The following is a 12,422-nucleotide window of genomic DNA, read 5'->3' as shown; positions in this document are numbered from 1 at the left end:
GACACAAGTGATGGGATAACAATTGAGATGTTATCTGAATCAATTAATAAAAAATGGAAGACAGAAAAAAGCTCCTATTGAATAAAAGTCCTCTCTGTTGTGAAGTAAAAAATTATTATCATTCATAGTAAAGATTAGTAATGAGAACATTCATTAGGGATCTAGCATGGGAAAAAAGCCTGTGTAATAGCTGTGGATGGTGAGGAGGGTTTGTACATTCAATTAACATGTTGTCTATTTTCTAGGAAATAATAATAATATCCCCCAAATGTACACTATGTCAATAATAAAAACATTGTGCACTAATTCAGTCTCCGATGGCAATCCCCAAAGGTCTGTCGGAGTGTGTTCAAAGTGAGATGAAAGCATGGGAGGAAGTGAGTACTCCTTTAGGCTGGATCCAGGGAGTTGCTGAGAATGGCTGTTAGTTCCATCTTTGGGGTTGGTTGAACCAAGACAAGTCAATGAAGAGCAAAGAAAGGAAGGGCATAGTTTGAACCATGGTGTGTTTGAGTACAGAGAAGAAAAACCTCCAAACCATGGCGCTTTCTCTTTCCTGACTTCCACACATTTTTAACTTTGAGGAGAAATGGAAGAAAAAACAAAGTCTATCGAGTCAATTGTTTCGGCTGTTCCTATGTGATCATAGCATTGCTTTATATGGACTGTCAAGCAAGGGATGAGCTCATAAAAGGATATTAATGTGTCGTTAATATTGAGCAAAGTAGCATTAGAGAAAAGGTGATTTCAAAGGCACATAGCACTTTCATTACAGCCTTCAGGGGCAATGTTTGATCACTGAAAACAGGCTGCTTTGTTCCAGTTTGCTCTGATGTTTGGCATTATCCTGAATACATATGCTCTAACTTGGAAAGAATCAGTCTGTAAAGATTTAATAGAGTTGAGACTCGCATATTCAAAATACATGTCTCCTGGTTAAAATGGAAGGAAGACTACTTGAATATGTATGTCTAAATATAAGAAAACAAACTTCAGACACACCTCGGCAAAAGTTTAAAAAGCAATCATACATACAGTTTATTTGGATAATATGAAAGTTACTTATTTTTAAAATACACCATTATATTAAAACTCATGAAAAAGCATTTTTTGGACGTATTATATTGGTATGAACAAAATATGGGAAACTTGCCTGTTTTGGGGAGTCTACACGTAGCTACATGCCCTTGTTACCTGTAACTGACACAGCTTTCTCATTTTGGTGACCCCTGAGTAGTCAGAGGATGTGGTTCAGCAGATAGAGTGCTTGCCTCACACTCACAAAGCCCTTGGTTGGATCTCTAGCACCATGTGACCTGGGTGTGGCAGCACAAGATGTACTCAAGGCACCTGGGAAACTGGAAGCAGGAAAGTCTACAGACTACTTCACCTGTAAAATGTGTTGAACACCAGCCTGGATCACACAAGACATTTTCTAAAGAGAAGTAGGGCCAGGGTTAGACAGAGACAGAAAGACAGACACAGACAAAACTGTGAATAGAGACTTTCAAACAAAATGGCAGTCACATATTAAAGAGAAATCTTTTGTGTGTTAACATTTGCATGACTAATGAAAGAAGCAAACTTCTTTTGTATTTTTAAGGAGAGAGATCAATGTTTAGGGAGAGATTAGAAGCTTTTCACATAGTGGTGAAAACTCATAATTTTATTGTCATAGAATTCTCCGGCCTTTCTCCTGCAAAACTGGTATATTATCTTGCACAAATTTTTCTTTCGAATTTTGTATCTTTTTGAACCTTTGAAAGAAGATGGCAATTCCTTGCCAGTCAGTGGTTATAACTCATCCTGAAGAATAGACACTCATTGTACTGAAATTAACTTCAACACTTTCAGCTAAAAGGTGAAATTATGTCCTATTTCATACGATAAAGAAAAAACTCTTTCCTTAACTCTTACATATTTCAAATCCTTTTCCTGTTCCTCACCTCAGTGTCAGCCAAGTTTTTGTTTTGTTTTGGTTTGGTTTTTTTGGAGAGGAGAGCATGTTCTTCTGTTTTGTAACAATCTCAAAACAGAGGCTATTTCAGTTGTGTACTTGCAGCCCAGACCAATGCTTTACAACCCTTAATGTACTTATTAATCATCTGGGGATCTTGTTAAAAATGCAGGTTGTGATTCAGCAAGTCTAACCAAGATTCTAACAAGCTCCCGGGTGACACGGTGGACCCGAGGCTGCGCTGTTAAAGTCTAGAGTACAGATGACCTCTTCTTAAATTGGTATTTGTTCCTGGATCCTGGATCCTGATAACTGGAAATGTTGATTTCTAGACTTTATAGTTACTTCATAATATTGTGTTGTTTGCTGTAAATTTCATACAAATTGTATAATTTTTGCTCCCTCCATCTATTCCATCTTAAAAGCAAAACAGAAACGCTTTCCTCTCTTATTTTACGGTTTAGACATAAGAAACTACTTAAAATTTCCAGGACGTGTAAGGCTTCTTTCACATCATAGTACCTTTCTGATGATATTTCCTCTGCCCATCTTTGCATCATGTGACCCTTCTTTTAAAGCCCGCATCAGCTATTGTCCTCTCCAGGACGCCTTTCCCTTATCTTTTCCCATGGAAATGAATGGCCTCTGAGACTTCACAACACTCTGATTTCCTGCGGAAACTTATGGCTTCTTGCTGGTCTTTTTCAGTGGTCTCCTACCTGCCCACAGGCTTCTGGGGGGGGGGGGGAGACTAAATATTTTATCCCTGATACCTACTGCCAATTACAAGGCCTAACATGTTAGGTTTACTGAATGTGTGAAAAGGGGCGGGGGTGGCATGGATGTGTTGTAACCATACAAAAATACAATGCAATATATTTTCTCCAGTGAACCTAAACTTGAATTGGGAGTATTAAAGGTTAAACTCATAAAAAAGTTAAATACAGGGTGATATAATGGTACAGGTATAAAATATTAGTATGTGATTCATCATAGCAAATAACTGTTTTGAGTTCACTGGCATAAAATGTTGTCATGGGTTTTTTAAGTTGTTTATTTTATGCCTCAGCTTATTCCACAAAGGACTTGAGACTGGTAACTCCATGCATTCAGGTGAATGGAGGTGTAAGAGCTTAAGTACTTAAGAGAATGGTATGAACGGCAAATGGGAATTGTCGCTCAGATCCTAAATGCCTGATGAGCAGGGAAGCTAATCTTTAGGAGTGATGTTCTTTGCACAGGAAGGTAGGGTTCACATGCTGGACGTCCATTTCCAGTCTGCTTGGGAGGCTCACCTCCACCTGGGCTGTTAGCAGCTTCCCTGTCCTCTGGCCTCTGTTATTAATATTAGCATAAGAACATATGCAAATGCTAACAGAAAATTTCTCTTTAACATGTGACTTCCATTTTGTTTATAACCAGGAAAGTCACTATTTACTATTCTCTCTGTGTGTGTCTCTGTGTCTCTGTGTGTGTGTCTCCTCTGCCTCTGTCTTTCTCTCTGTTTGATAGACATCTGTTCTCTGAGATTGCTTAGTGGTAGCTTTACCTCTATGTAAATTGTCCCTACATACACCAAGTGCCTTCAGATTTCTATGACTGTGTCATGGCAGGCTACCTATTGAGACACTGATACAAGCAGAGTATTCTGAACTGGGTAAAATTCCATCTTTCAAAACTTCTATGAAAACCATGAATGTATAAAAGGGTTATAATATCTTGCCATATATCAGCTGAGACTCTGTGAAGGCACTAAAGTAAAAGGGGAAATAGAGATCTTATTTTGCAAAAAAAAGAAAAACCCAGAAAGAAGACTAAGCTATCATTTTGTCCTCATAGCCTTACGTTTAGTGCGGCCAAGAAGCTTTGAGGCATCATGGATGGAGGGACAAATTGCTGTCGCCCCTGATGGCCTGCAGCTGTGTGAGGCTCCTCACATCACTTATATGTTACTGTTCATCTTAGATGCCATCATATTCCAGATATGGTGGCTTGAGTTGTTTTCTTCTGACTAGGGCAGACTGCTCAGGACTATGGCCTCTCAGCTTTCCTGATGCTTGTAGTTTGATTGTTTCTCTGCCCATATTCTTCTTTTATAAGGAAACACAGAAAGAAAATAAATGGATGAAAAAAATCTTAACATTAGCATCTATGATAATAGGGTTGTTAAGGAGACTGAAATCCTGAGACGTAGTAAAGCCTCATTTTCTGCTGGGTTGCTCTGCCACCTGTTGCCATAAAGTGACTGAGTGTTGTCTCCAGCTCATCAAAAAGCAACAGATGAAAACGGGCAAGAGGATTTAAATCTATGATGATGAAGAGAATCAGATCTGAAAGGTAAACAGGGAGCTGCTAGTGTGAAGCCCTGGTAGACAGCCTTCTCTGTCTTTGGGTCCTGAATTGCATCATAGCCTTGTTTGCAGTACTTACTCAAATTGCTGTTGACTCATATGGGGCTAATTCTGTGACCTGGCAGAAATGTACCATAAATCCTAGCAGTGGGAGAAGCGACTGTGGTTTGACCTTGGATAAATGAGCCAACGATGATAGAGAAACCACAAATTCAATTTAAACTGTTTTTTTGTTTGTTTGTTTGTTCTGTTTTGTTTTGTTTTTTTTAAGATTGTCTATGCTTTGACCAGAGGATGAAGTGAAAAATCCAATATGTCTCCTGGGACATGGTGTACATTTTGGGATAGCCAGGTTTAATTCCTGTTTAGTAGGCAGCTAAAGGATGAATTGAATGAAAACCTTTTATGTGAAATGTTTGATATCTATTTTGTTCTTCACTGTTTAACCTTCTTTTTAAAAAGATTATTTTCTTTCTTTTCAGGGTCTATTTATGAAATGTTTGGCAACGAATGCTGTTTGTCAACTGGAGAAGTGATTAAAATCACAGGTCTCAAAATTAAGAAGATCATGGCTGAAATTTGCGAGGGTAATATCGGAGGGTCTGCATCTCTGAAGTCTTTTGAACTGCCCATGAACTTTCCAGGTATAGTCTACTGCGGCCACTTCACGTATTGTTAATATATATATGTAATCAAAACAAGTGAAAACAAAAGAAGAATGGCAGCTTTCACACCAGTTTTTTTGTTGTTGTTGCTGCTGCTCTTGCTTTGAGACAGATTCTCACCGAGTAATCCAGTCTGACCTTGAACCCAAAATGGTCCTGCTTGGACTGCAGAGTGCTGGGATCACCAGTCTGTGAGGGTGCTAGCTTCGTAGACTAGGCTATGCAGTTGTGTGGGCTGAAGAAGATAAAATTTTTATAGGTCAATCAGCTCACGCTCCACAAAAGACAACCATGTTATGCCTCATAGTATGATTGACATATGTCTGAGCTACGTAAGAAGTTACACAAGACCAGTAGGTCACGCTTCAGAAAATGGATTAGGTAGTTGTACCTCCAATTCTATTACTTTTTAGTTGTGTTATTTATCTTCACTACATGTGAAGTTAAATACCAATACTGCCATTGTCTCTTAGTGTCTTTGAGAAGGATACTATTGAAACATATTAAAGTATGGCATCTGGAATATAGCAAAGTGCACTAAAAAGTGATAACATTTATTATTATTATTATTATTATTATTATTATTATTATTATTATTATTAATACCATTGTGGGAGTCAGAAAATGCTTTACAGAGGATATTATAATTTACCTGATGTCTGGTGATTAAAAGTAAATTAGTTATATTAAGGAGAAGATTCTTCCAAGTGCTCTAATTCTCTGTCCCTTTAAACCAAAAGCTTGCCTATTCTATTTAATCCTTCCTGGTCTTTCATAACAATAGTTTTCAAGCTTGGCTGCATGGTGAATTCATCTAGGGGCATTAGAAAGTCCTGATGCATGAGGCATCCTGATTTATTTGGGTAAAGCCTTATCATGAAGTTTTCTCAAAGCTCCCAAGTGATTCTAATAGGAATCTGAGGTTGAGAAGCGCTGCTTTATAACAATGGTTCTCTCTCTCTCTCTCTCTCTCTCTCTCTCTCTCTCTCTATATATATATATATATATATATATATATATATATATATATATATATATATATTGTGTGTGTGTGAGAGAGAGAGAGAGAGACAGAGACAGACAGAGAGAAACAGAGAGTGACAGAGACAGAGAGAGAGAGAGAGACAGAGAGAGAGAACAGGGTTTTTATATGTAATCCAGGCTGGTTTGGAACTTCCTTTGTAGATCAGGCAGGCCTCAAACTCACATAGAATGCCTGCCCTTCTTCCAGAGTGCTGTGATCAGAGGCATGTGCTCTCACACTCAGCCTAAAGCACTGTATTTTCATGCCTTAACTATTGCGTTTATTGTATCTTCATGTAATTGGAGTTATTTTTGTGCTTGTCAGACTAGCATGATCTGATAGAAATAACAAGGCGCCTAAGAGCAGAAAGCGAAATCCTTTCTCACTGTAATTCTCAGTGATTAGAACAAGTGTACAGGATAAACATTCATTATGTTGAAATGTCCAGAATCTTCAGATAGCAGAAACATTTCTTATTGGACTAGTGAAACACTTGGCTTGTGGCTAAAGTCTAATTTACATCACTGTTTGGAGCTTCCTTTGCCCTGCCAGATGTCATTATACTTTTTCCTTGAGTAAAAAGTTTAAAGACATCTTTACAAGTGAGTCTTATTATAAGGGTCAGAATTAAAACACAGGCATATGGTTCTTAATGATGATGATTTGGGTCATATACTGGTCCTAATTTCAGCTTATTGAGGAATCTCAATATTGATTTCCAAAGGGCTGGAATAATTACCATTTATGTGCCAGCAATTGTTGGTATTTATTTTCTTGGTGATATCATTCTGGTTAAGATGGAATCTCAAAGCTGTTTTACTATGTATTATTTTGGATGGCTAGGTATTTTGGCTCATTTATTGATTGAGTTGTTCAGTATTTTTGGACCTGAGACTTTTATGGGTTCATTATGTAGTCTAGATTCTAATCTTCCATGTAGCCGTCAATTTTTTCTTCTACTTTTCTGTTGTCTATTCATTGAATTATTTTCTTTGCTGTGTAAAAACTTTTCAATTCTATCACACTTATCACAGCTTCAAAATTCTTTTTTAACTGAACTAAACCAAGGGAGTAAATGACGTCTATAATGAAAAATTGTAAACGCTGAATAAATGCATCAAAAAGAGATCCTAAACAACAGGAAGACCCTCTAGATGTGTTTTAAACCATCTTATCTTATTTTCTGAACTCTTCAAATTTCCTTTTGTGGTTGATTTCTAATTTTAAAAATATATAGAGATTTGTTTTTTAAATATACTCTATATTGAAATATATATTCTTCTATTATAGAAGCACATTGAAGGTATTTTAAATTTATAGAGGTGTTCAAATCACCTAGTTGATTTTTCCTAGTTGATCTTTCAAAACAACATATTCAATATTCAAACCACATATGTATATGTTAAATTAAACTAGAGGTGATTTATTTAGGAAAAATAAGCAAATAGGAAAGGGGGATGGATTGGAAATGGAGGTCACTGAACAGGGCGAGGGGTAGAATATGCTCAGCAAACCATATATAACTTGTATATAATTTTAAAGTTATGATATTACCTATTCAAATTATTATTATTATTATTATTATTATTATTATTATTATTATTATTATTATTATTCAACTATATAGTCCCCTAAGATTCTGGATGCTTTTGCTTGATGTACTCTGAGGATCTTGTATACCTGCATCTGTGTTTATAGTTGCTGCTTGTTTTGAGTAATGACTCTCCTTTAGCATCATATAACCTTCTTATTCAGTATTAACTGTTTTAAAAGTAAATTCGGTCCAAATTTATTTTATTACTTTTTTAAAACCAACGTCTTGATGGATAGCCAAGTTTGATACTGCTTTTACCGTGGTCCTGCTGCAAACTACTGAAAGCTGGGACTACAGGTCTGCACCAGCATGCCTCGCTGTATTTTGTCTGATATAAAATAATTCCTTTGTTTTTCGAGTTGGCTTTTTGTTTTGTTTTGTTTGTTTGTTTCTTTGTTTTGTCTGTTTCTTTTTGCAGCTAATTATATATATAGTCAATCTTATGCCTTTTTACTCTCAAGCTATTTATGTTTTTAAATTTAAAGTCTGTCTTTCATATCACATAGTATATTATTTGATATTTTTCTGTCATACCAGGATGTCTTTTAATTATTGTTTATATATTTTAGATAATATCATAACTGATAACAAATAACTTATTTCTATTATTTTGTCCTTCGTTTTTCTCGTTTTGTATTCTTCATTACTGTCTACTTTGTCGTACAATGGGTGTTTTCTAGCATCACACTTTAGTTCCTTTGGATCTTAATGGATTTTAATTTTTTAAGAGCAGTTTTGTGTTCCTATCAAAATTGACTAGGGAACTCTTTAGTGAGACCCAGTATCCAAAACATCATAATAAGCCAACCAAGCATACCCCCCAAATCCCTCACAGTATATTTATTTTAACAAAGTACCAAATTGCCTTGCAAAACGACCTTGTCATTTTGTCCTACTATGAACAATGAATGAAAATTCCTGTCCTATGTCCTCATGAAGACTGGCTCTATCAGATCTGCATTTGTTCATTCAATAGATGCATATCCATGGTGCCAATGCCTTGTTGTAATCTGAGATTCCGAGATGGAATATGAACGTTCTTTGATGAGATATCAGTTGAAAATATTTGTCCAGTAAAGATTTGGTATAGGACTCTTTGTATACTTTGGATATCATCCTTTTATCACACAGCTTTTGCAAATACTTTCTCTTAGCTCTGTGTCTTGTCTTCTCATTCTCTTGATAGGGTCACTTTTGGAACTTTTTTTTTCTTTTTCTTTTTTTATTAATTTATTCATATTACATCTCAATCCCTTGTATCCTCCCATTCCTCCCTCCTTCCCATTTTCCCCTTATTCCCCTCTCCTATGACTGTGACTGAGGGGGGCTTCCTCCCCCTGTGTATGCTCATAGGGTATCAAGTCTTTTCTTGGTAGCCTACTATCCTTCCTCTGAGTGCCACCAGGCCTCCCCATTCAGGGGAGATGGTCAAATGTGAGGCACCAGAGTACGTGTGAAAGTCACACCCCACTCTCCACTCAAGTGTGGAGAATGTCCTGTCCATTGACTAGATCTGGGTAGGGATTTGAGGTTTACTGCCTGTATTGTCCTTGGCTGGTTCTATAGTTTGAGCGGGACCCCTGGGCCCAAATCTGCCTATCATAATGTTCTTCTTGTAGGTTTCTAGGACCCTCTGGATCCTTCTATTTTGCCATTCTCCCATGCTTCTCTCATCTAGAGGACATCCTATTGGGACTCTAGATTGGAGAACTTTTTAATAAAGTCTCACTTACTGCTTGTTTCCTTTTCTAGATTGTTCTTTATGATTATACCTAAAGTTTATCTCCAAATCCAGTGCCATCTGGGGCCTCTTCGACTGTTACTTAATATTTTGTGGTTGTCTGTTATTTATTATGAGTTAATCTTTGTAAGAGTATAAGTTCATGCCTGCACTCACTTCTTTCACACAATGGTCCAACACCACTTATTTCAAAGAATCTCTACTGCATTATGTCCCTTATGTTTCTTTTCTTTCCTTAAGTTGTTTATATCGCTGTGGAATCATTCCTGTGTTATACATTGTGCCACAATGGTCAATATAGATATTCTTTCATTATGCCACCTTCTCTTGACTGTTGTTACTTTATAATAAGAATCGATGTCAGGTAGTAACTCTACTGAAGTTGTTCTTCTTGTCCAAAATATTGTTCTGTGGTATTTTGCCTCTCCATATCAACTATAATCTCATGTTAATATTTGTAATATAACCTCCCAGGATTTTGACTAGAATTATAATTAAGTTACAGATCTAGGTGGGAAGAACTGAGTCTCTTAGAGTAATGAAACTTTCAAGCCATAAATGTAGAATATACCTGTATTAGACAGTTTTGCTTTTATCAGAGTTTTATACTCTTCTTTATTGAGAAGAAATACTTATTATGATATAAATATGATTGCATTTAGGGATACATAATTTTTACTGGATTTTAATTTATTCGAGAGATTGCACAAATGCCAAGATAGTACATGTAGGGGTCAGAGGACAACTTGTGAAAGTCAGTTCTCTGTTCTACCATGTAGATCCTAAGAATCAACACAGGTCATCAGGTTTGGTGGCAAGCACCTTTATTCCCTGAATCATCTTGTCAGGCCATCATTTTGATGATAACTATGGAAAGTTTTAACTTTTGATTTCTTCTTGACTATACTTGTTAAAGGAAGTATGAAAAAAATGACCCTTTGCTCCTTGCCATAATTGTCCCCCCTATTTCAGGGATGGTTTTCTAAGATACTTACTATCTATGATTTTGGTGGTGGTGGTTCCTTAAGATTTTCTGCATGAACAAATGTATCTTCTGTGAACAAAGACACTTTTGGTTGAACCATTGATGACCAGTGCAATGTTGAAAATGAGGTGAAGGGGCCATGCTGGCTTCCCCCATCTAATTAGCAAGCTCTCCATTGTGTAGACCAGCATCCTTGTACTCTGACGTGATGATGTCTGTGCTGCTGGTTTTTGTACTCAATGGATATGGATTTTGTCAAATGCTTTTTCTGCACCTGTTGGAGTGACCATATTATTTGTTTTCTTTAGCTTGTATATATGATAAGTTATATTAATTAATATCAAATGTCAAACTATTCTTGCATTAGTAAATAGGAAAACAGTTATGCAGTATAATTTTTATTAGTGTAAGATTTAATTTGATGATATTTTTGAGGATTCTTACATTTATAGTAATGAACGGTATTGGTGTATTGTTTTCTTATTATATGGTATTAGAATAATGGTGGCATCACCCTAGATTAAATCAAGAAGTTTCATTCTGTTTTTATCGTTAGGGAATATCATAGGGTATTTCATAATTTTTTTCTTAAATGTTGGGAAGAAGTTCGTGGTGAACCTCACGTGGACCTGGAATTTTCTGGTTTGGAAGTCATTAATTATTAATTCAATGTCTTTGATAAATATGAGTCAATTGAGAGTTCTGTTTCTTCTTCAGTGAATTTTGGCACATTGTATCTCTTGATGAGGTGATTGTTTTAAACAGGTTATCAAGATGGTAATAGCATGTTCGTTCATATGGTGCATTTAGTAATATTTGCACTGGCACAGGATCTGTAGAGATCTCGGTTTGTTTTGACTTGAGGTATTTGTGTCTACTGGCTCTTTTTGTTATAATTACTCTGGATAAATGTTATTCTATTTTCTTGATCTTTTTGGTTTTGTTGGCTTATATCTATTGATATTCTGTTTTCAAATGAATTATTGTTGACCTCGTTTTTATTTATCTTTTTCATTTGTTTGATATGATTTGCTTTTATTTCTAGTTTCCTAAAGGAATGCTTCTTTATGTCACACATAGATACATGCACACAGACAAATGTGCAAACACATGCACAGATGTATCTATGCACATATACGTGCATACAGATATACACTCATGTACATCAAGTACACGTATGCACTCACAAATGCACACACATCCATGCACACATGCACACACATACTGAATAAATATTAGCACTTTCTTTGTGAGGCAGTTCTCTACTCACTGCACAGTTTCTTGTTTTATATTTTAACCAGTAATAATGTTTTCATTTCTGTCATGTTTGAAGTACAATTTCACTAGTTACAGATTGAGGTCAGTGGGTTGTTTTCTTTAAGTACTTTATGAATTTCACTCTGGTCTGTTGTTTCGTGGTTTCAGTAGATTTGATGTCTATTTTGTTCTATCATACATGTTTCACATTTCTAAGTTCTTTATATTTATTTTTTTTGTAGTATGCTAATGTGTAATTTTTTTCTGTTTGCTCTGTTTGGTGTCCTCTGACTTTCCTGAGTCAGCTTTTATGTCTAACATTAATCTGGAAAGTATTCATTATCTCTTCATCTTTCTTTCTAATCTCTTCTTTTTTTTCTGTCATTTCCATCATGAATAGTTTGTACCCTTTTCCCCCTCCCCGCCCCCCATGGTTCTTGGATATACTGGGATTTTTTAAAAGTTATTATTTTATTTTCTCTTTATTTTTCTAGAAGATTCTAAGATGTTTTTTCTAGCTCATACCAAATCTATTAGCCAGCCTACCAAAGGCAGTCTTGTTGACACAGTGAGTAAGTTATGTGAGCCTGGCCCTGGTGCTTATTTTGTTTCATCCAAATGTATATTTCTCTTTGAGTATGTAAATGTTATGATTTTCTTTTTGGTAATCAGACATGAGTGACAAATATTTCTCTAGTGTCATGATGATGATGTGCAGAATGAGACGTTTTCTTCTGTAGGTCTCATTCCTATTGAGCTGTGCCCCTGAGATGTGACTTTCACAAGAGCCTGCCCTCCCTTTAGTGGAACAGGATGGCTTCAATGGGTGCATGTGTGCACATGGCTCT

At 36.2% G+C, this 12,422-nt stretch overlaps 1 protein-coding gene across 3 annotated transcripts in view; it reads left to right on the top strand.

The window, feature by feature from the left end:
* The window catches only part of Themis (thymocyte selection associated), a 173,682-nt gene that overhangs the window by 39,633 nt on the left and 121,627 nt on the right, over positions 1–12,422 (top strand). For all 3 annotated transcript variants that reach the window (XM_051164136.1, XM_051164135.1, XM_051164134.1), the window contains exon 2: positions 4,791–4,952. In XM_051164136.1, the coding sequence (XP_051020093.1) occupies positions 4,791–4,952 (162 nt within the window). The remainder of the gene's footprint in view (positions 1–4,790; positions 4,953–12,422) is intronic.

The sequence above is a fragment of the Acomys russatus genome, chromosome 21, assembly GCF_903995435.1.
Source record: "Acomys russatus chromosome 21, mAcoRus1.1, whole genome shotgun sequence".
NCBI classification, from domain to species: Eukaryota; Metazoa; Chordata; class Mammalia; order Rodentia; family Muridae; genus Acomys; species Acomys russatus.
This window is presented reverse-complemented; position numbering and strand designations above follow the sequence as displayed.